This window comes from Chamaea fasciata, unplaced genomic scaffold, assembly GCF_029207755.1.
Source record: "Chamaea fasciata isolate MVZ Bird 193981 ecotype frontalis unplaced genomic scaffold, bChaFas1.0.hap1 SCAF_6, whole genome shotgun sequence".
Classification (NCBI taxonomy): Eukaryota; Metazoa; Chordata; class Aves; order Passeriformes; family Sylviidae; genus Chamaea; species Chamaea fasciata.
Genome location: NW_027094091.1, coordinates 43,995,555 through 44,019,145, shown reverse-complemented (window position 1 = coordinate 44,019,145; position 23,591 = coordinate 43,995,555). Strand labels below are relative to the sequence as shown.

At 39.4% G+C, this 23,591-nt stretch overlaps 1 protein-coding gene across 2 annotated transcripts in view; it reads right to left on the bottom strand.

Moving 5' to 3' along the window:
* Positions 1–23,591, bottom strand: part of TNKS (tankyrase) — a 130,194-nt gene that overhangs the window by 92,323 nt on the left and 14,280 nt on the right. For both annotated transcript variants that reach the window (XM_066186171.1, XM_066186172.1), the window contains exon 3: positions 8,842–8,937. In XM_066186171.1, coding sequence (XP_066042268.1) covers positions 8,842–8,937 — 96 coding nt within the window. The remainder of the gene's footprint in view (positions 1–8,841; positions 8,938–23,591) is intronic.

Genomic DNA, 23,591 nt, shown 5'->3' with positions numbered 1-23,591 from the left:
TACATCAAGCACATGTGTAGTAAAGTTAAAGGGGAAACAAAGTTTCTGACCCAACAAGTTGCCTCATGCTGCAGAGAACTTGAATTGCATCCTGTACCCATTACACATCACAGCAGGAGCACTTCTCAGGTGGCAAGAACATGCCCACTCTCACCACAACGAATTTGGTGCAGCAGATCTGTACAGAAAGAGTGCCCAGCACAGCCACACTGTGCAGTCTTGATTCCTCCCCAGAGCAGAGTCATCCATCCTGTTGAATGAGGCACTGGGGAACAGTAAGCAGTCTCATAAGCAGGCTGTGTCCTAACACATGCATAAAAAGGCAAAATTGAGATTGCCCGCCTCTCCCATTTCCTAGTCAGTATACTTTCCTCACGCAACATTAACATTCTTCTCAATTCATATGTTAAACCTGGAAAAACGTAATCTTAAATGTTTTGTCCATGAATTCACAGACTCCACAGATTTCAGCAGTGACTGGCTCATCGCTTTCAAAATTTAAACAAAACAACTATCAAAGATTGCTCCAGAAGCTACAGTACAAGATATAAAAGCAATGGGAGCTTTTGTATGCAGGAATTTTCCTGCTAGCTAAAAATTCTTTCCTAAGAGTTCTATGCTTGCTTACAGACTAAATTACATATCAGAATGCATACACAAAAGCTATATGAAAATAGTTAAAATTGCAGCATGGCTATCCTACTGACATACAGAACCAAATAAATGAGAAGTTACATGAAATAATATTCTCCATCCACTCAATTCTTACCACTCCGCCTAGCTTATTATCACATGCAGTACACAATGTGAAAAGGCCATTTTGTTATAATAATCCAGGAAGGTTATCCATGGACAATGGAAAAATGTATTAGAGATCAAAATTGTATTTGGTCTTAAGACTGGCAAAAATTGCTATGAAAATCAGAAATGTACAACACATTTTATATATATATATAGCCTAAACTTAACAACTAATTAAGTTACCTAATCAACATTAGAGAAGAAAAAAAATCAATAAAGTATAAAATAGGTCAGCACTCAATGCAGAGCAACAAAAAGAAGATGAGTGCACTCATGTACTATGGAAACAGAAAGGCTCCTTACACATTTCTGCAATTATTTTTCCTAGGGCAGCATGAAAAATATATTTTGTATTCTTTACTTACAAGCTACAGAGATCTTGTTATTCTGTCCATATGAATAAGAACAAACCCTGGGAAGAAATGTTTTTTTTCAGTTTGACGTTGTAAAATTTGAGTGTGAAGTATACGCTAAATAAATTAGTGTACATTAGGTTTCTGAAAGCTTTCAAAGCATCCACAACTCTATATGACAGCAGAACTGAGAAAGCGAAAACCAAACCACCTGATTTAAGTGTTCCGTGAAAACTTTGAAAAGATAATTTGTTCCTTTGGATACTTAAGAGCTTGATTCCATTTGAAGACTAAATATTACTGAACTGTTATAACAGTAAAAAGAAAAAAAAGAGTGAAAATCCTTGCCAGGGGGATGGTATAAATCAAAACCATGCTTTTCATAAAAGCACCAATCCTAAATCCCACAGTGCCTCTTCTTACTTGACTACCTACACAGACTACAGACTTTTAACTCCTTGCCTAAACTGAGGTTACAAAGAAGAATGAAAAGTTGCCTGATCTAGGCTGACACCCACATTCCAAAGAAGCTACTTCAAGATACACATCTAAGCTTAAACAAAAGATAAGGATAATAGCACTTAACTCTAAAATATGGAGCAGGAGGAAAGAAAGAAGCTCTCATTATCCTAAAAATAAACCCTATGAAACGAGCATCCAGAGCTGAAGTTACAATAGGAAGAAATCTAAGCACATTAAGGCATGGAAATGGACTTTGGGCAGCAAAACATACGCACCAGCTCACAGAAATCTTTGCACAAGTCCCTCAGTAAGAGATTAAAGAAATTATGCAGTTATGGAGTCAGAATCAAAATACGTCAGACACTTAAAAGCTGGAATAACTTGTTTTCTTTAGGATAAAGTACACTGCAACTTGTGTTAAATAACCTACCACACTGAAGGAAATATTTAAATTATTTAATTACCACAGAAAAAGCAGCAGAAGTTACAAGGACCTAAAAGAAACCAAGGGAAAGAGCAACAAAATGGAGTACTGACAAAGCAATAAACACTGCATGCATAATATAAATCACCTGGAATTATACTGGAATATAAACCACAAACTTCAGAATTCAGAATTGCATTAGAGGCTCCCATAAACCATTTAGCTCTTCTGCAATCAGAGAGGTAATAAAAAATAAACTTAGCCTGAATAAAACCTGGAATAACAAAATGCCATGAAAGCTACTAAATCATCACTCCAGAAGCCAATTGGATGCCATACCAGTGCACAGTGCTCAAACCAAGATACATTATCTTGAAATAATAACGCAGTGCTGGAAAGCAGAAAGAGAACCAGCGATTCCAGCAGTACTGCCAAAGTGCAACTTCCTTTCCACTGAGTTGAAACTTTGTGTGTCCACATTGTAAAGACCAAGAACTGCTCTTCTTGAAGAAGAAATATAGCAGAAGTGCACACCAAGCATGGCACAACATCTAGAACAAAGAGAGGACTGTTTCTTCCACTTTCCTCTCAATGAGAAAAAAAGGAAATGTGAAATAGAACTGAAATGTGATCATGCCAGAACTGAGAGGAGATGGCATTCAACTCCTGGCTTACTAAGCAACCCATGCACTTTCTTCAAAGAGGAAAGTGGGAACTAGATCACACACTAAATGAGATTTTTAAGAACTGTACATTTATAAATACATCAAGATAGTTATCATTATAATATTCTCTAAAAAGCATAAGACGAAATTTAAAATCCAAAGAACTAGAGCTTCTAGATAAGGGCCACCAAAATGGCAGACTTTATGTTCCAGTCTGTTCTTGATGGACTGGAAGAGCAATGGCCCCAGCTTTCCCAAAGGAAAGCTGATATTTCTCATAATGCTCCAGGAATTAAATGTAACGGATCACCAGGGACTCCAAATGTAAAAGCATCACATGGCACTCATACCAGTGAACTAGAGCATATTGTTTATTTCCTCCTCTTAGGTCTTGGTAAAAAGGAAGAGTAAATCAACCTGAATGCTAAACAAGTAACAATCACAAAAACATACATTCAAAGCTCAAACAAGTTCTGGAAAAGGCTCTTCAGACCTCCTGCTTCAAGATCAAGATGTTGTGTATCAACAGCTTATATGAAAGAAGATGAACATTTTCTGCAGTTCAAGGATGTTCCTCAACTGCAGGATTTCTTGCTCTTTTCTGTAAGACAGCAGAACTAGTGTTACTGTCAGAAAGGACAATGACCTAGACATCCTGGCAGCACCTGCCCTCCGTACCATGAAATCACTTTTCCTTTTGTACTGATGTTTATTATACTGCTTTGTAAAGACAGAAGCTAAACTTTGTCCAAATGATCTGCTTTAGTACACACTGTGTAAGAATTAGACCAAATAAAGGAAAGGGGGAGAAGGTTAGCACCTCCTAAAATGAAGTGCTATTGTCTATCTGGAAGACTTTCAATAGCCTAAGAGTACCTGGAAGGAAATAACACCAATCCAGAAGGAAACAGTTTAGTATTTGACACAGTCAAGCTGCAAAGGTGCCACAGGAAAAACAAAATTAACACACTAAATTTTCTTCTCTTACTACTGTTTTTAAAATGAGTAAGATGTACCTAAAATCCATTTTCCATTTTATGAAGTTCAGTAAACTTATTGTAGTGAAATATCAGATTTTTCTCTTCCGTGCAGGCAAATTATGCATAAATGGCAGTTCACTTCAAAAAGAACTCTGCAAATATATTTCAATATATGAACTATGCTTCCTGTTTAATTTAAAAAGCTGACATGACAAATAGATGAAAACATGAATTCTCATTAACACCTCAAGTAACCTTAGTCCAGCTATACTTTCACTCATCAAGCTGTCCTTCACATCCAAAAACCTCAAGTGAGAAATGCTCAATAGGACCTAAAGCACTTTGTTTGTAAAAGACATTATTTCCATAGTAAGCAGGAAGATCAGAGTCTTGTTTAACTCTGAAAATTGATTCTATTAACAAACAAGACATTATTTCATACCTAAGAAATCTTCCTTTAATCTAGAGATGCAGCAGATTTCAGACTTTTTAATTTTGATCTGTTTCAAGGGAGTAATCAAACAAAAACCAACCCCACAAAACACTGGCATGAAACAGAAAAAAAAATATTATCCAACAAAAATGCCTTCAGCTCCTGCTAACAGCTCCTTTGCAAACTGCTCAAGTACAAAGAAACACTATTCACATAAAGAAAGCATTTCTGAACAGCAGATACTATGGCGAATAAGTGGCAGGAAAAAAAAATATCATTCACAATATTGTTGGCATATCATATACTGTATAGGGAAGATATAAAAAGATGTTAATCTTTAAAGAGGCAATAATCAGGGTAAGAAAACAATGAAGACTAATATGACTAGCAGTGCAAAAGCTCCCAAAGGCCCTGTTCTGGATGGGAGTGCCACAGTGCTATGTATGGCAACAAAGATGAGTCCCCATCTCAGAAACCACAAACCCCAAAGACAATTAAACTAAACTAAAATAAACTAGGATATTAATCTGGTCTGTTTAACAGCTCTTCGATATTCATAGATGTGATACGTTTTTGGAGCCTGTAGTACCACTTCAGCCTAGAGAAAAAGACGACTACAATCCTTTTTCTGACAATATGATTCAGGAACAGTATGGGATGCTAAGTAAAAAGAAACAAAATATTCACCCTCTCAAACGTGAAGTGCTTGGTTCATACAAATGCTGCATATCCTGCAAAAGGAGGAAAATAGGCTGCTTTCTAGATAGTAAAAAGCAGATTCTTCAATTATGTAATAATTTTCTTTTTTTTAGAGAGGATGATACCGGGTGTTTAATTTCTATAAAATTCCCTTTATTCTATGAAGAAATTTTCAAAGTCCATTTCCATCAAAATGTTAGCCTTTTGTCTGAATTATGTATCCTTCTAAAACACATATTTTAAGAGGATGTTGCAGGAAAATGGCTAGAAGTCATGCCAGAAACTACTGCATTACACATCCTTTCTGCAATCCAGGTGAAAAGGAGTGTATACATTATTCTAGACTGGAAGACAAAAAAGAACAAGTCATTGCAGAATCAGTATTTGCTGCCAAAACTGCAGAAATGCTTTTTATGCAGCAGAAATTTCTCTTTAAAAACACATACAGAATCTTTGTCAAATTGAAAAGGTTTAATCAATTACCAACAAGTTTACTTGTTTACTTTTGCTGAGTTGGAGGTCAAAGGGACACTGTAATCACAGTTCATTCACAATGCAGTTAACAGAGATGCACGAACCTATGCAAATACTTGGTCAAAAAAAGTTTTAAGAGGAATGTGCGAACTGACAGTGATCAAAACATGGATTCTTAGGCTCCAGGCAGAAGCTTGAGGCATATGGGAAAGCCAAGGACAGAACTCTCCCAGTCTGGCCTGAGAAATCATAAAGAGGAAACCAAAACAACCTTGTAGATACTGTCCTCCTGACACCTGGTGTTTTTCCAACTTGTTTACTGGTGGAGATGTTTACAAAAAGGTGGTGCCCTAAAGGACCAATTGACACTGTTTTACACCACAACAACACAGACTCCGAGCTTCAGAAGGCTGAAAATGACTCCTCTATTTTTGGGATGTGTCTCCCTTATATACTTTTTTACACAGACCAATTTGATTGGTGACAAGAAGACAAACCTCTTCAATCACATTGGTCAGACCAGAGGGACATCAGAAGAAGTCCCTCCTAGGAAAAGGAATGAAAACAAAGTCACAGCTACAAAAACATGTCTCTTGTTTACAGAAAATTCCCTGGGAAAAGAATTTCAGAAAACCAAAACATCTCAGGCACAAACCAGGGCTACAACCAATCCTATTCATTGTACTGAAACACTGTATGAAAAGAATCTGTCTTTCAATAAACTTTGCTATAAGCCCCTGAAGAAATCAGAGTTCTACCTGTCGTTACATGAGCCATCCTGAATCGTAACGATAGAGGATTCCATGTTCTTCCACAACCAATACAGCAGCAATGTGGAAAAAAGTCTATTATGGTCATATGGTCTATCATGATTCCTATGAGGAAAGGCTTAGAGAACTGGAACAGTTCAGCCTGGAGAAGAGAAGGCTTTGGGGTGACTTAATTGTGGACTTTCAGTACCTGAATGGAGCCTACAAGAAAGATGGTGAGAGATCTCTTACAAGAGAGTGCAGGGATAGCACAAGGGGAAATGGAATTAAACTATGGGAGGATAGGTTTAAGTTGGATGTTAGGAAGAAATTCTTTACTCTGAAACTGGAACAAGTTCCCAGAGCAGTTGTGGATGCCCCATTCCTGGAAGTGTTTATGGCCAAGTTGGATGGAGCCCTGAGCAACCTAGTTTAGTGAAAGGTGCCTTCTGTCCACAGCAGGGGGTTGGAACTAGATGATCTTTAAGGTCTTTTCCAACCCAGGACATTCCATGATAGACACAGATAGAGAAAGGAGTCAAAAATAACAATGAGAGCAGCCTTGACATGCATGCTGCTTAAAGATGCAAATACAGTAACAAATTAAGGACTGCGCTCCACTTCCAAAAGCTCTAAATATGAGCATTCCTAAAATCCAACAATTCAATACTAAATACTGAAAATTAAGTTAATATATCCTACTCATCCTTAATCCAGTAATACCTTTAAGTTCTGATGCACCTAATTGCAAAGCATTGCTGTAGCTAAAGATTATCCCTAGTCAGATAGATCCTAAGAAATCCCTTAAGCCTCCGTCTTGCAGAGAGATGAAGCAAGACCTGAAGGTAACGACATATGGAAAATGCATAAGAAATAGCAGCCTAACAGAGATACTATAATACCGGGCAATATCCAAAAAAATACAGCTCTTAATAGCTAGCTTTCATTTAAATGACATTTCCAGTGTTAGGTTTTTCAGTTATTGTGCATCACATGGCAGCTACAGCTTGAGTCCAGCCCTGTTTGCACAGCCTGGAACTCAGGTACACAGCACACAGCCCTGCGTAGCCAAGAGCCACCTTGAGGACAAAGCTGATAAAACAAAAGCTGATTTTCTCACTGGGAAGAACAAACACATACAAAAATGATGCCTTTTTAAGAGCAACTAAATGCATATACAGCACCATGTGTGTCTACATGCACCACCTGGTAACACTGACTGGCTGCAGACAGCTTCAGTCACTGATGTTGTGTGTGAGACATTAGGGGTGAGCCCAGAGATGGGCACTGGCTGCATTTCACAGGATGTACTCAGAGGGCTACTTCAAATCCACCTCCACTTGTCTGCTATGACATATTGCCCTCTACCCTGCCTAACACACAAGGTGATCTAGTGCCCAGAGAAATCAGTGCAGCAGACATGAGGTCACAGACTTTCCTAATCTTCTGCTATCCTCTGAAGTAGCACAGCCTGAAGAGCAGCTTGGGGCTTGTAAACCCCCACACTGTAGGTCAATGTCAAGTTCCCCACAAGTAAATGGCATATATCCTTTAACACTTCTGAGGTACATTGACTCCCTGTTGCTCTCTCTATCTTCAGCATCTGTACAACTGTACCCATTAACAGCCAAAAGTCACATTAACCTGCTTAGCACAGCTAACATTAGTGTTAACACTGTAGGAACGTGTTTAAATTTGACACAGAGTAATTAAAGTAAATCATATGTATTTAAAGTACACTGTTCCAAAGGCACTCTCAAATCACTGCAGCGCTGTAGATAATTATGTATAGTGCTCAGCACACTGAAAAAAGAAGATGAGGAAATGTTCTTGACAAAGTGAAGGGAGCCGGTGTGCTCTGAAGATAATCTGAAGAAAGAATACGAGTGTTTCATAGCACATAACCTACAAATTAAGCTGTCAATAAAAAGAGAGAGAGCATAGGAGAAATAAAGGCAAAAGAAAAACAGCTATTCCTTCAAATGAACCTCAGCTGCTGAATCCCTTTCTATGAATCTAATTGTATATATTTTAAAATCCAATATTACTTTGTGTTAAACATTATTTCCTAGATGTCAAAATCAGCACAGAGGACCATGTATTTCTTGATACCAATTTGGCAGGCTACTATATTATACTGTTCATGCTCACTGGTATGCCACTACAGTTAATTTATAAAAAAAATCAAAGCTCTGTAAAAACAGAGTTATATCTGTAGGATATTTTCATGAAACATTGTTTTGCAGCTAATAGCCCCTAAAAGAGGAAAAAAAACTGGTAGATGAGAAAGGGTTCAACCCAAAATGACTAACAAGGAAGAGGAAGGAAAGAGCAGCATGTGAATCTGCAGCAAAATCTAACATAAGTATTGATCTCTGCAATCGGTAGCAGGTTGTCTTTCAGATCACAGGTACTTTTATAGTTATACAAACGTCCTTGCTTGCCTAACAGTGAAGGTCTCAATTGACCTGATTTTTTTCCTATTTTTTTTTCAGGGGCTAGGGGATCCTGTTCAATCTGTCTACTGGGTATCAATTAAAAAGAAAAAAATCCAGAAAAATACAGTAAATAACAGATTATATTATAACAGAAAATTACAGCATTAGCATAAGTAGAATAATCAAACCTACAGCAGCACAGCAGATTAACAACAACTACATCAACATGAAATCTGGTAAAAGACAGTTTTAAAATGCTCTTACACAACAGAAAATCTGGAAAGGCAGAAGACTCTTCTGATGCTGAACTTATACACACAAAATAAACTCAGGTTACGCTGCTGAGAGATGTATGCATCTTACCCGTGAGTACAGCTTTTGCTGAAGGGTCTGCCAGATCCAGTGCAGATTTCCCATCGGTGTTCCGAATGTTTGGATCAGCTCCGTGCTGCAGCAGCACTGTGCAGGGAAAGCAAAAACAGTATCTTACCTCAGGTATACACAGGTTATTTACTGCTAAGTGTCTCCTCGGCATGATGAAGGCATAAACAAACATTGCACAATTTTCTTTATTTTTCCTTCTGTTTTTTTCTCCCTCTCTCTCCTTTTTTTTTTTTTTTTCTTGTTAAGCACTGCAGCAAAGGATCTTCTCCAGACTAAGGCTAAGTTGGCAAGTTAAGATATAGTAAGACCACATGACTTTGCATGATAAACGTGAACCCCGACTCTCTTGCAATAGTCGGGTTTGGGCTCCTCCTGACAGCTAGCTGGTATGCTGTGCATTCACTGACTCACACTGGGAAGTCTGCTGTGGAACCTGCTTCTGCCTTTACTACCACTACTGCTGCTTGTTACCACTCCCGCTCCTTTTCCAGCTGAATATCCCAAGTTACCCTGCCTCTATAAATCAGCAATACTTCAGCCTTTCAGTGCCTCATCACATCACGCAGGAAATCTTAACCACGGCATATCAGCTCACCTTCAAGAAGTGTAACAAACAGTAAGATTTGTAACCTGGTACGCTGCAGACTGGATGCTCAGAAGCTGTTACACTCACTTGTATTTCTTTTCCCTACTAAGCCTATAAACACATGAAAGTTCAAGTACATTAAAACACTTTGAAAACGTTATGCAGGCTATAAGGCTAGGAAGGCATTGATACAGTAAACTATCAACTAGAAAGTTCATTTAAAAAATCCCACTATTTCACCTGTGAACCCTTTTGATAAGAAACAATATAATGCAATACAGATCACCACCACTCAATATCAAGACATTTTGTACAGAACCGGAAAACAAGGCCCAGGGTAACATTAGAGGCCTGACAAAAAGGCCCCAAAAGTCATGCAAAATAAGCACAATCTATTAAAAATTGAGAACAACACACTTTGTACAAGTGTGAATAACAGGAAAGTATACAGAGGCTCAAGGTCAAGGAGATGAGTAATAAAAACCAGCAGACATTTATGGTTGCTCACCTAACATCTGTCGAGATACAGCTGGACTGAAGAAATCAAAACAAAGAAATAGTTGCAAACAGTTTTTGAACTAAGGGTATAAAAATACTTCACAGACAGAACTCTCCAGAAAAAACATAATCCAATTCAGAACAAAACTAATAACTGATACTGTGTGTGTGTGTGTATATATACATATATACACATATATATTTTAAAAAACCTTAACCAGCAAAACACTTTTCAGAAAATCTTTTTTTCTAAATTAAAATTTTAACTGGTAGTATTGTTTTTATTCAAACCTCTTTTCTTATACATTACTGACTTCAAATTCTTTAAACATTGCCAAATTTCATATCTTTTAGCTTACAGGGTGCAACATTTGCCCCCAAGCTGAATTTTTGCAGAAGTCTGGTGCTTCAGTGAAGTAAATTGACTTATTTTACACTTTGACGAGAAGGTGCAATTGCCTGATATTTTTGAAAGAAGACTCAAGTAGGAAGCCTAGGAAAGACCTAAGCTTTTTTATTTGGTGATGGGAGTTTTTTCCCCCCATGACAAGACAAAAATACCAAAATGGGGGGGGAGAGAAAAGAACCAGCTAGCACGTGCTCACTGAATCTTGTTAGGATCTAGCACCTACGTCTCTGAAGACACCATCTGTGCCATACATGCTACCACCCACTGAGAGATCTTACTCACGGACAGGTTTGAGACTGAGCCAGCCTCTCAAGCCACTCAGCACACTCCAATAGGAATAGGCAAACAAGATCTATTGCAGATTTTTTAAAACACGATAGGCAGTATAGGAACTGAGTATGGAGAGACAGATTCTGTATGTCCCATCTCTCTTCTCTTGGACCCTGTTAGTGACTCTATATACCTACGAAGTGGGAACCAATTTGTCCCAAGAGGCACCAGTGTAAGAGTAGTAGCCTGAAAGACATAGTCAGCAACTAACTGTCTATCAAGAGAAAGCAGGCAGTACAAAATGATGAAACAGCACTGACTGGACCAGAAGGCAACAAAGGATTCACACAGCAAAAAGCCTCAGACAAAGAGCTAGGGGAGAAAACTGAAAAAGAAGATGTGGCAGGGGAAAAGATAATAGCCCAGAAAAAAAAATCCATGAAGAAAGAAGAAGAGAGAGAAATGATTGGGATCTGACCCGTTTGGAGGTTTGGACTAGCATGTGATGCCAACTTGAGGCAGGTTAGGGCAAGAAAGGTGACTTAAAAAAATGCCACGTAACAGATATAGAACTCTCAAAGGCATCTGCAACTGCCTGAGCTCAGTGCTAAAAGAGAAGAACATTTTCAAGTCTCTTGATTCTTCCACCCTGTGCAACCCAATCAAGAGTGCTTCCCTGATACTTCTGCTGGCACACACAGATGACGACACACACAGTACTGCTTCCAGCTCCTCTCCTGGCTAAAATGACAAAGGATTATGCAGTGTATCTAACCTGTTCAGTCATACTAATGAACCATGAAGGATTTGGCCAAGGCTTACAACATAAAATTTTTGTGTCCAGTTTCTAGGCTTTTTTAAACCTAGGCAAATACATTAAAAATTTACTAAACAAGGCTTAAGCTGGTTGTCTGCAAACTCCGGAATTACTGTCTGCAAAACACACATTTTAAGTGACCAAACAAGGTTCAGAAAAATAACCTATCAGAACTCAATTGCTGTAACCATGAGACTCATCCTTCTTGTCTCTGCAATCATTCATCCCACTCATCTTCCAGCTTCTCCAACAGCCAGGAGTATGGTCCTGCAGATACTATCCTTATTCAGTTCTAGAAACACATTTATACCATGAAATGAAGGCAATGGCATCTTGGAAAAAGAAACCAATTACATAAATAAAGATTGCATTAGAATGCATACAAATAAAGGAAGCAAATGGGCATCTTATTCTTGTATTTCCTCTAGTGACTATTTGATTCTAAAGTCTCCATACTTTTTAAGTACATAATCTCACCAAAAAAAAGTCCTAGTGAGCAATGTTGTCATCAACAGGAATTAGCAAGAGAAATCCAGCATTTGATGTTTAGTCTATCAGTGTAACACAGCTGTACTTCAATACCTGGCAAACCCCAGGTAGCTTCTAATTGAATGCTCTCCTGCATGTTCAAAATCTTTAACACTTTAGCTCAAGATAAAGTCTCTTCTAACGACAGGGCATTTGAGATCTAGACAGTGTGTATCTCTAAATTTCATTTTCAATATGCCAGCGATGTATAAAAATTTCAAGACAGATCTCCTGTGTGGGGAAAAAACATTCCCTCTAAAAAGAAAAACAGAACAAGCCATTCTAGTTAATTGTAGCTATTTTGGATTTCAAACACTGCACACTGGTTTTAGAGGACAGTTTCTGAGTAGCCTGAAAAGGGAATGTGGAAATAATTTCCATCAAGAAACTTCTGTTCCAGTTCTGTACATTTAACAGGCAATTGTAAGAATATTGTGCACAAAAATTAACTCCTGAAACTTGGTTAATTAGCATACTTGGATATGCTGGTTTATTTCCTTTGGAAAATGGGAACACTGGGGCATATTATGTTTTGTAATGGAGGCAGTGCCCTTAATAATCTAGCAATACCATTAACAGGCTATCCCAACCTTTTCTACAGACCATATTGTACAAACAGTATAAAGAAGCTCTTCTTTTTACTGAATCTTCATATTGCATATGGACAACAAAACCGTGGAACCTTAACTACAGTACAAATATAGACTGGTCTGGAGTTATATTTTTGGCCCTCACTACAACTGCTAAAATACTTCAGATTCTGATTTTCATATACTATCTGAAATGCCTTATTTAATTACACTGCTATTATACCAGATCAGTATCAGAGACAAGAAAGACCGTAAGTCTTTCTACATTTTTTAAAAAGTTACTGTATTGCATAGAGCATATACTACAACCACTAATCATTTCAGATTACTGCCAGCTCACTTACAGCAGGATGAATCCTAAAATTAAGTACTTGGCACACAGCCTCCTGGCATAGGTATTTTGAACTGTGAAGTTAACCAACACAACCTCACTTGGCTGTCAAGAACAAACATTTTTACCTTTGTTAGTTTCAACCTTCACATCTTCACCAACAAGGTATGGCAAAAACTTCCCTGGTATCTATTAACAAGCACAAATACGTTTTTACTAGGGTGGGGGAAGGAAGTTTTTCAACATAGAAATCATCCCCCAATCACCACTAATTCATCACTTGCCTCATCCTGCCACAGCTGAAAGTGCACCAAATGAAAACACTTTTGATTGAAAGACATAAATACAATGGAAATAGAATAGGGATAAAAATATTGCTCATATTAGCAAAGATCAGAATAGTTCAGTTACGACTTCTCTAGGCCCAAAATCCACAGCTTCCTGACTATTCCTAATGCTGATGGAAAAGTTCACATCTGGGTTCAAATCAGATGTGTGCAAATACAAAAAAAAAGGGGCGCATCCAAATTTTTGACTGCTGAGTGAAAAATGCAAGAACAGGCAGACCTCCCAAAAGTATCTGTACTTTAAGCTACCTACTGCTTTTAATTACATTTCCAGAGCTGCTCACAGCTCCACCATGGCCTACTCTATCCCCACCAGTTTTTCATCACTGCGTCCCACTGCCTTGTGTTTGGAGTCCCTTCCAGCTACCCCAGTTTTAGTATATATTCTTTCTTCTCCCTTTTCAAATTCAGCTTCTGGAGACGATCTCCAGAGGTTCTTTTCCAACTATATTCCACTTCATCTACTTACTCACTAAGAATCAAGGTGCAGAGGATACAGCCTAATAAAAAGGTTTCTTTTTGATTTATAACACAGGCACTGTCTTCCATTTCTCTAAATGACACCTCTAGAGCTGGTCAGTCTCTCACTAACTTTAGGTCCCAGGAACACACACACCTCTCAGTCTAAGTTTCGTGTAGAGTATGTTTCCAAGCTGACAAGATAATGTGCTCATTTACCTCCACATTCTGAAACATCTAGACAACACACTGGAAGTATTAACTTTGAATTATTAACAGTACTAACTGAGAAAAGTATTAACTTTACTCAGCTAATGCTAAATGCATCTTCTCCCCTAACTACCAGTACATGTAAATCAAACCACTAAAGTTTTGAAGCTTTTCTCATGTTACAAGAACACCAGTTTCTTGCCTGGATATTATACTTCTACGATTTAGAGCCAATAAGCCCATTTTGGCAAGTTACCAGATGAATAAGCCTTTTTGCTAAATGACCACATCTAACAAAAGTTGTAGCACCCTACTCTTAGCTTTATAAAATTGAGTAAGATATGGCTAATAACATTAACCACCACTGTATCATTGATTAACTTCCAGCTCTGTGAGCAAACCCAGTCTTGTCATGTAGAAATAGGCTGTACTCATCACCTGTTGGAACTGCAAGGAGAAAACATGAGAGACAGTACCTCTACAGAGGCTGCACAGAGATCTAAGGATCAACACCGGACCTGATGACATCCATGGCCTCAAACAGCATTGCCAGCTCAGTCAAGAGGAGTTGGGAAAAAAAGGAGAGACGGGTCCTATGTTATTGATTGCCTCTCTATAGTGAATGCCATCAAAGTGAATGAAGAGAGGATTATGGAGCAGAAAGGCTAAGCACACCAGAGCACACAGTTCAGAGTCAGGATAGGATACAGGCAATAACCAGATGTATCTGGGAGCACTGCAGGTAGATTATTGGCAAGAAGACATAAAAACCTGGTGGCAGATCAGGGACAGGAGTGTCCAGAAGGCTTTTGACTATCTCCAGAGAAGGAGATTTCACAACCTCTCTGGGCAACCTGTTTCACCTAGATAGACCACACTGGCACAACTGCCATACCCAGCCCTGTGCTGCCCACCCTGCTGCAGCTGGGGTGCCTGGGGGCTGTGGCTGCAAACATTTGATCAGGCAACAAGGCAGATTAGAGAAGCAATCACTTGCCCAGTCCTCATGCAACAACATGACATGCTCTGGTTGGCACAAGAAAGGACAGCACAGGGACACGTGCCGGTGACAGGAGTTGAAAAGAGTTATTTTGTCTTACTAGTTTAGAGGGTATCTAACATTACCAGCCAAAGTCCTGCTGGGTCAGTGTGAGCAGCTTAGCACCACCCATCATTTTGCCTTCTCTACTTCCCTTGTTCAGGGCATTCAAGCTTCCCATTATCCCAGACATGGGTTTGTTCCCAAAGAACCATCATGTTGGTTTTGGTCTTCGTTGGGGCCAGGCAGAGCAAGTGACAAATACACCAACTACAGTAATATGAAGCAGAAGCTTACAAAAGCAACATTAGACTCCACTACGCTGAAACAAAAAATTTTAAAGGGAATTAGGTGATGTTCCTCAATAGCCTAGACAGAAACAAGAGTTCTGACAGCAGGAGGGAGCAGCAGACAAGTAGCAGAGAAAAAGTGATGAAGTTCTGAGCAACACAGAAAAGTCAGGGACTGCTGATACATTAGGAACCAAGAGCGAAACACCTATGAAATGCCTCAAAGGAATTATGGCACAGTCCTCTAAGAAGGTGACAAGGTCAGTGACACAGGTGAAGTGTCTCTATACCAATGCACACAGCACAGGCAGTGAACAGGAGGAGCAGGAAGACACTTGGCAGCTAGAAAGCTACAATCTAATCCTATTAGTGAAACATCCTGCGAAGGACCACACAACTGGAACACTGCAATAGACAACCAGAAACTTTTCAGAAGGTGCAGGGAAGAAGGAAAAGCAAGCAGACGGCTGCCCTCCAAGAGGAAAAAAAAAAAAAAAAAAGAAAAAAAAAAAAAGAGCACTGACTCTAGAGAGCTGCCCTGGAAAAACAGCATTGAAAATGTTGAGCGCTTATGGGTAAAAATTAAGGGCTAAGCCAACAAAGGAAACCTCATGGCTGGTGTTTACTACAGTCTACCTCATCTAAGGAAGTTTGTTGATAATGAGTTCTTCCTTCAGCTATAGGAGATGTCATGTTTGCAGGCTCTGATCCTGCTGGGGGACTTCAATCACCCTGACATCTGCTGGAAAAGCAGCACAGTAAACTGTAAGCAGTCCAGGACACCCTTGCAGTCCCAGAGTGCAGTGGGGATAATTTCTTAATCCAAGTGACAGACAGCACAACTAGAGGGCAAGCATTATTAGACCTGTTGCCTACCAACATAGACGAACTAATTAGGTATCAAGCTTAGTGGCAGGCTGAGCTGCAGTAGTCATGCCCTGGTGGAATTCACTATCATGATGGATATACGCCAGGTGAAGAATAGAGTAAGGATCCCAGGTTTTAAAAGCACACATTCAGTTGCTGAATGAATTAATGGATGGGACCCCCCAGAAACTGCCCTCAGGTACAAAGGAGCTGTACAGAACTGGCAGCCCTTTAAGGACATTTTTCATAGAGCCCAGCAGCTCTCAATTACCATGTGTAAGAAAACAGGCAAGGGAAGCAGGAGACAAATATGACTAAGGACCTCCTGACCAAACTAAAGTGTAAGAAGGAAATGCACAGTTCTACAGGAACACTGGCTAGAAAAAGGAAGATTAAAGTAAACATGCCTGCTCTTGATAAACAAGACATAAGAACCAGTGAAAACAGATATGGAGAAGGCTGAGCTATTCAAGTTTTTCACCAGAGCTTTCAATATGAATCTCTCTTCCCACATCTCTCAGTTCCCTGAACCGCAAGGCTGGGACTGTAGATTGCAGTTCACTCTAAGTGGAGCTCAGGTTCAAGACCACCTGAGATATGTGAACATACATCAGACCACAGGACCCAGTGAGATGTATCCCAGGGTTCTGAAGGAGTAGGCAGATGTTGAAAATGGCCAAGTATCCTTACGATTCAGGACGGCTCATGTAACAATACTTAGAACTCTGATTTCTTCAGAGGGCTTATAAGAAAGTTTACTGAAAGACAGATTCTTTTTATACAGTGTTTCGGTACAATGAATAAGATTGGTCCTTTTGGGCACCACCTTTTTGTAAACATCTCCACCAGTAAACAAGTTGGAAAAACACCAGGTGTCAGGAGGACAGTATCTACAAGGTTGTTTTGGGTTCCTCCTTATGATTTCCCAGGCCAGACTGAGTGAGTTCTGTCCTTGGCTTTCCCACAGGCTTCAAGCTTCTGCCTGGAGCCTAAGAATCCATGTTCTGACCACTGTCAGTTCCCGCAGCCAAGCAATTCTCAATCATATCCAAGAACTCTTAGCAGTAAGGAAATGGAAAAAGGAAAACATCAGACCCATTTTGAAAAAAGGTAATAAGGAAGACCTCGGAAACTACCAATCAAGCAGCCTCACTCCACATCCAGTAAAATCATGGAATGTTCTGCTGGAAGACACATCACAACACGTGGACGACAGGGAGCCGCATAGAGACAGAAAGAGCAGATCACGCCCGACTAACCTGGCAGCCTTCCACAATGAAATGATTGCATCAGTTTACAGAGGAAAAGCTACAGATGTGATCAACCTGAACTTCTTGCAAAGTTGGAACAGGTTATCCAGAGAAGCTGTGGATACCCATCACTGGAACTGTTTAAGGTCAAGTTACCCAGGGCTTTGAGCAACCTGATCTAGTGAACACTATCCCTTCCCATGGCAGGGGATGTGGACCACATGATCTTTTAAAGGTCCCTTGCAACCCAAACCATTCTGTGATTGTCATCCTGCAGGCCAGTTCCTGGAGATCCACAGTTTTAAAATTTATACAGAGAGATGGTGTTAAACGGTCATTTTCAGGTAAAAGAAAGCTACCTCTAGTTTAAAAATGCTACTTTGACCAAATGTGATCTGATCTGGATAAATACAGCACCTGCTTACAGGTTTCTGTTACCTTGTGATTAGATAAACAATTGCAGCAGCTGCTGAGGGCATCAGTATGTGGGAGGAGATAATACACACAGACAGTTTGGAATACAGCTCTCCTAGCAGAGGCATTTCTTGCTTTACAGCTAAAATGACCATTTGGTCCATCAGGCTCAGAGGACAGTCATATCGAGTATCTCCCTTTATTGACACAGATCTGATCTTTGAAAGGCAGGTTCTCATGAATCCATACATTGCGGAAGCTGCACTAGTTCCTACAGTAACAGGATGCCATACCAAATTGAGCAGAGACCCAGTAAAAGATTAAGTGGAAACAACACTTTAGAGATCAGGTTCCTTCAGCTTACTCGAGCAATTCACAGAAACAGGCTTCAGGGCAGCAGTAAGAAAACAAAGCAGCATCATGAACAAGGCCGCCCAGTACCACCTTTTTACTAGCTTGATTTGAAGAGAAAAAAGGATCTAGACAAAAAAAAAAAAAAAAAGAAAAAAGAAAAAAAAAAGAAAAAAAAAAGCATCACTTTAAAAGGATCTTAATTTAACTCCTAATTTTTCAGAAAGACTCTTCTGTCTTAGTCACTGTTCACCCCAGAAGTACTTTCACACTTTGCTCAATGAAGTTTCAACCTCTTCGCAGGACAACCTGACTTCCTGTCTATATCTATACACCATAAACCTCACTTCTCAGTGTACTGCAAGATTTCAATTCATTCTAGACTTAAGCTGGCACTAGATGTTCCAGAGATCAGATTTATCTAATCAAAGCAAGGTAAGGGGAAGGGATCTGAACCAGACAACCAAAACCACAAGTTTCACTGCAACACGAGCTCTTCCAGCTGGGGAAGAAGATACTTTTTCGAAAGGCTCCCTCCTCCCTCTGTGACTGCCTTCATGTCTTGCCCCATAAATAGGTGAATCCTGAGTTACACAACCCTGAGTAACATGCTCCAGGGAACCCTACTTGAGTAAGGAAGTTGGACTGGATCACCTCCAAAGGACCTTTCCAACCTTACTCATTCTGTGATTTTAACTATGATTAGTTTTCTGTATGTAGGAAGCACTACAAAATTGCTCCCTGGTACACCGGTTCTGCCTACCTGTGATTAAATATGCACAGAAAGAAAGAACATGCAGAAGGTACCAGAGCCCACAGGCAGCACAGCAGAGGCTGGTAATATCCTTCTGCCCTCAGAGAAAGAGCCAGAGCAGATTGCTCTGCCTACATAAACAGCAGTTCAAAGCCTTGATCTTGCCTGGACTTAATGAAGTAAATATCCCTGTTTCTTTTTTGTTTGGTTGGGTTTTTTTGGTTGTTTTTTTTTTTGATGTAACAGTTCTCAAGCTAAAATTTTCCATTCTAGCTACGAGTGAGAACAAAAGTATATGCAGGTCATGCGGAATGCAGTCTTCTAGAAAGCCATCTCAAAACCTAAGCTCAATTGCAGTTCTTTTTTTTGTGGTTTTTTACATCATGCAAGAGTGCTGTCATTCCAAAACACTTCCCCCAAGAACACTATCTGCACAAAAAGCTGTGTAGTGCAAAGGAAGTTTTGGGAGTTCCATAATGAACCTGCAAAATGCAAGAACTCTAGAAGCTTCAGTTAGAAAAAAAAAAAACACAACCAGAACAAAACCAAAAAACCTTTCATTGAGCTAACAAGCAATGAAAGACAGCACATTAAGCATTTATTTAATCCCATTTATTTGCAGCCATGCACATGCACTCATTTAACACTGAATTACAGTGAATCATGGAACAGTTGTGGTCAAAGGGACCTCTGTAGCTTCTCCTCCCTGCTGCAGCTGAGTCACCTATGCTCAGTTGCCCAGGACTCTGTCCAAATGGCTTTTCAGTATCTCCAAGGAAGGAGATTCCACAACTTCTCTGCACCACCAGTGATTACTTGTCCTGATGGCAAAAAACGCTTCCTGGTGTTCAGAAGGAACCTCCTAGATTTTGATTTGTGGCCATTTCACAAGGGGGCTTAAGAATCCCATCTCAGTGTGTTTGAGAAGTGATCTGGAACATGTATACTGTTAATTGTGCAAAATGAAACAGAAGACCCTTTCATAAAAAGAGGTCCAAAAAACCTAACAAAAACCATTTATCCCATTTGTAGATGGTATGAACTGAGGACTCACTATGCAACAACTAAATCACAACCCCTTTCCTTTCAAGCAGCAATTCTGCAACTACTTAAGACTCAAGCAATTGGTTTAATATACCATACTGCACACCTAGATATCTTAACTGCTGCCCTACTCTCTGAGCAATTCATGCTTTCACCTATATCCCATGCTAAAAGCTGCTTTAAGGACAAGTCTTCATTGTTTGGTCCCAATTTAACTTTTCTCTGAACGAATTCACCTTTCTACTTCAAGTTTTATTCAAATAAAATGTCAGCTATAATCCTGACATCCCACTTGACAGATTAAGAGCCCTGCTTTCAGAGTCCTTGAAAAGCAAAAGCAGTCACTGAGGCAAATCAGGTCAACAAAGAACATCCTAAGGGAAAAAGGAATTGCGGAGTTAAGAGAAACCAAAGATGAATTCCAATCACCTGCATAAGCTAACCACTTATTCCCAGTGAAGTTTGAGGGGAAGGAAGTCCTGGTGGAAGTCAAGTTGGAGATTGCACGTGAAATTAGCTGTGTGGCTATCAGAAGGCACTATTTGCCAATCAACCAAAATCTAACAATTGAGAACCAATATGAACAAAGAAATCTTATAAGTTTATGAGAACCTGTCCTGATTCTACCATTTTTCCAAAACAGAAAAGCATCTGAAAAAATATTAATTGAAAGGATTTAAATCCTATCAGCAGCTCCCATCCCACCATTCGGTGAGGAGAGCACAAGATGGGGAAAAAAAACAACCACCAAAACCCAGAACAACTGCCACATTCCACGAGCACATTCCTCCTTTTCCAGAGGTGAATTTCAGTGCGTACCAGCTTTCAACAGTAAACAGATGGTGTCTTAGTCACACACCCTATGGCACAAACAGAGTGACATTTTGATGTGATTAAGACCTGAAACTCTTTAGATTAAAGAAGCCCCAAAATGTAAAATAACTTTTGCATATTTTACATAAACTTGAACCTTATGTCAGTTTTGTAAACTCATTGTTAGTCCACAACATAGCTACCAAATGTTTAAGAGATACAAGTAACATAAGAAATCTTAGGAATAACAAGCTGTACAGTCCATGAAAATGTGGTTAAAGCTACAGGTTAGCCAGATGACATAAGTATTCTCAAAAATTCTGTTTATGAAGTAAAATGAGGAAGCTAAGAATATACCAAGTTCAAGCAGACCAAGAGCTCTACTAACAACTGACTACCTAGCAACTGACTACATGTATCAGTCTTGTAAACTTTCCCCAGCAACTAGATCACATTATTAGGAAAAACAGTAACACTGCTGTCAATTTTTAAAGTCCAGCGCTATATCCACTTTTTTTCCTGCAGCCCTAGAAGTGCTCGCCACCACAGCCTATTGATACAGAGCAGTGCAAGTCTTAGCATATTTAACATTAGGTCCTTGACAAGCAAATATTCTACAATGCAGAAATCTCAATCTGTCAGGTGCAATATCGTCAATGCTACAGGTCTCATGCTAGGGAATGATGCACATTACATCAGGCTGAGTGGGTTCTTTTCCTGGGTCACCCACGTCCTGTGCCATCCTTGTATTACCCCAAACAAGAACATAAAAACAAATTGTTCTTCTTGCAACCCTCATCATATACATTCAGTACCTAACACTATAATTAGGTCAAGAGTACTGTGCCCAACCAAGGCACTGCTCAGTATTGCTTCCTTGGACAAGACACCAGCAAAATACAAAGACTACGCACAGCAGCATGAATAGCAGGATTCACATCAGACACCTCAGCCTTGCTGCTGTATGGTGCATTTGTATAAACATGATGAAACAATTACAGGAGACTGTGCTTATCAATCACGAGTTCTAGCTGCACAAACAGCTGAAGTGAAGACCACCCAGAAAAAGAGGCAAGAGCTCAGTATTTTCAATAGGCTTCAGGCACCCACAGTTTATTTTGCACACTTGCCTTACATGCTTTACAGAAAAACCAAATCATTAAAAAGAGATACCTTCTGTTATCCACTATACGACAAAGACTGATTTGCCTACACATTTTTAAAAGCAAGACCTTTATATCCTGTAGTAATACTTTAATCAATGTTTTCCATTAGCCTAAGAAAACATCTGAGACCTCTGCTGGAATTTTCTCCACTCATTTATGCCTTTAACATCTACTCATATATCTACAGATTGGTTTTAAACCACATATGAACTGCATTAAGGACCACACGGTTCCACTGAGAAGCTAAAAGTGGATATTGCTACAGTAATCAGAAGTGTTGTCCCATAACATTAATTATTTCTGCAAGATATTTAGAAAACCACTCTAAACTCATACTGGACATCTGAAAGCAGTTTTAGTGTCTGCAAGAGGACCATCTGTTCCATTACTCTCTTCTGAATGATATGCAGCTTCTTCCCCTCCCTCTCAATTTGCAAACAGCTAACATCAGTATTTTTGAAGACCTTAATTTCCCAGGAAGACCCTATAGCAAATTTTCCAGTAGTGTTTGCACACTATCTCCTTCACTGCAATAAATCAGATTCTGATTTGATGAACACTTGTAAAGAAACATCATAAAATAAATTACTCTTTTTTTTGTCCTCCACACATCCTCCTGTGCTAAGCAAGCAAAAAAGGAAAAAAGTTGTTTTCTTGACACCTGAATTTTGGAAAAGAAACAGGACTGGGAAAAAGTCTAAAACCTAGATAGTTAATTTGTTATGACCTATCTATGCAACTCAAACCTAACAGCAAGAAAGACAGTTTTCAAATTCTGCACTGCGTTAAATCCCATTGCAAGGCACCTGATTTGCACAAAGCATCATCCTCTCTGCTACAAAGTTTACTGTTGATCATGTTTCTGAAGAGGATTTAACCTGAGGATTAATCTGGCTCAATGCTTGGTCCTCAAAAAAAATGCTGTGGTTCAGCACTTCCACCTTGAACCAATGATCCACTCATTTTAAGGTTCTTTACACTCCAAGACCTTTCTTTGTTGGGTACATATGTGTGACTGACACTGCTCAGAGACATTTCTTCCAAAAGTGTCTATCACAGCTACACATGCACAGGTACCAGCACACAGTAACTCCAGGAGACTACACTCCACAATAGACCCGTCCTCACACAGATGTCACACACTGAAGAGGTATCCTTCTCATACAGAAATTGATCCATTTCCCTCCTGTCTTTCTGCCCAAATCCACCAGGGAGCACTGCAGTTGTATATGCCATGGCAGAATGCCCCAAACCATCTTCTGTTGTCATTTTTGACAAAAGCCCTGTTGTCTCACACTCCAATCCATTGTTACTATGACAACAGTATTACAATGTCTCCCAATTATCAATGTATTCTTTCAGTCGTGGGTTCCTCCACCCCCAACAGCTCATAGAGAAGGCAGCCTTATTCTCAGGTCTCTTTCAATAGGGCAAGTCCGAACTACAGACTACTGAACTACACTGTAGATGCAAAAAAAGTGAGAATCAGCCCTCGAGGCTTTCATTTCTGTGATGAATATTAACATTTAGAAGCTAACAAAGCTTAAACAAGCAGTTAGAGCTCACAACACTATTTAAAACCAGGAACAAGTACTTAATTGAGACAACAAAAGTATTCTTCCACTCAAGCTAAAACATGAAATTTCCACCCTGTGTCTGCTATCATGCAAGGTTCCCTTGAGAAAGATGCTATGAA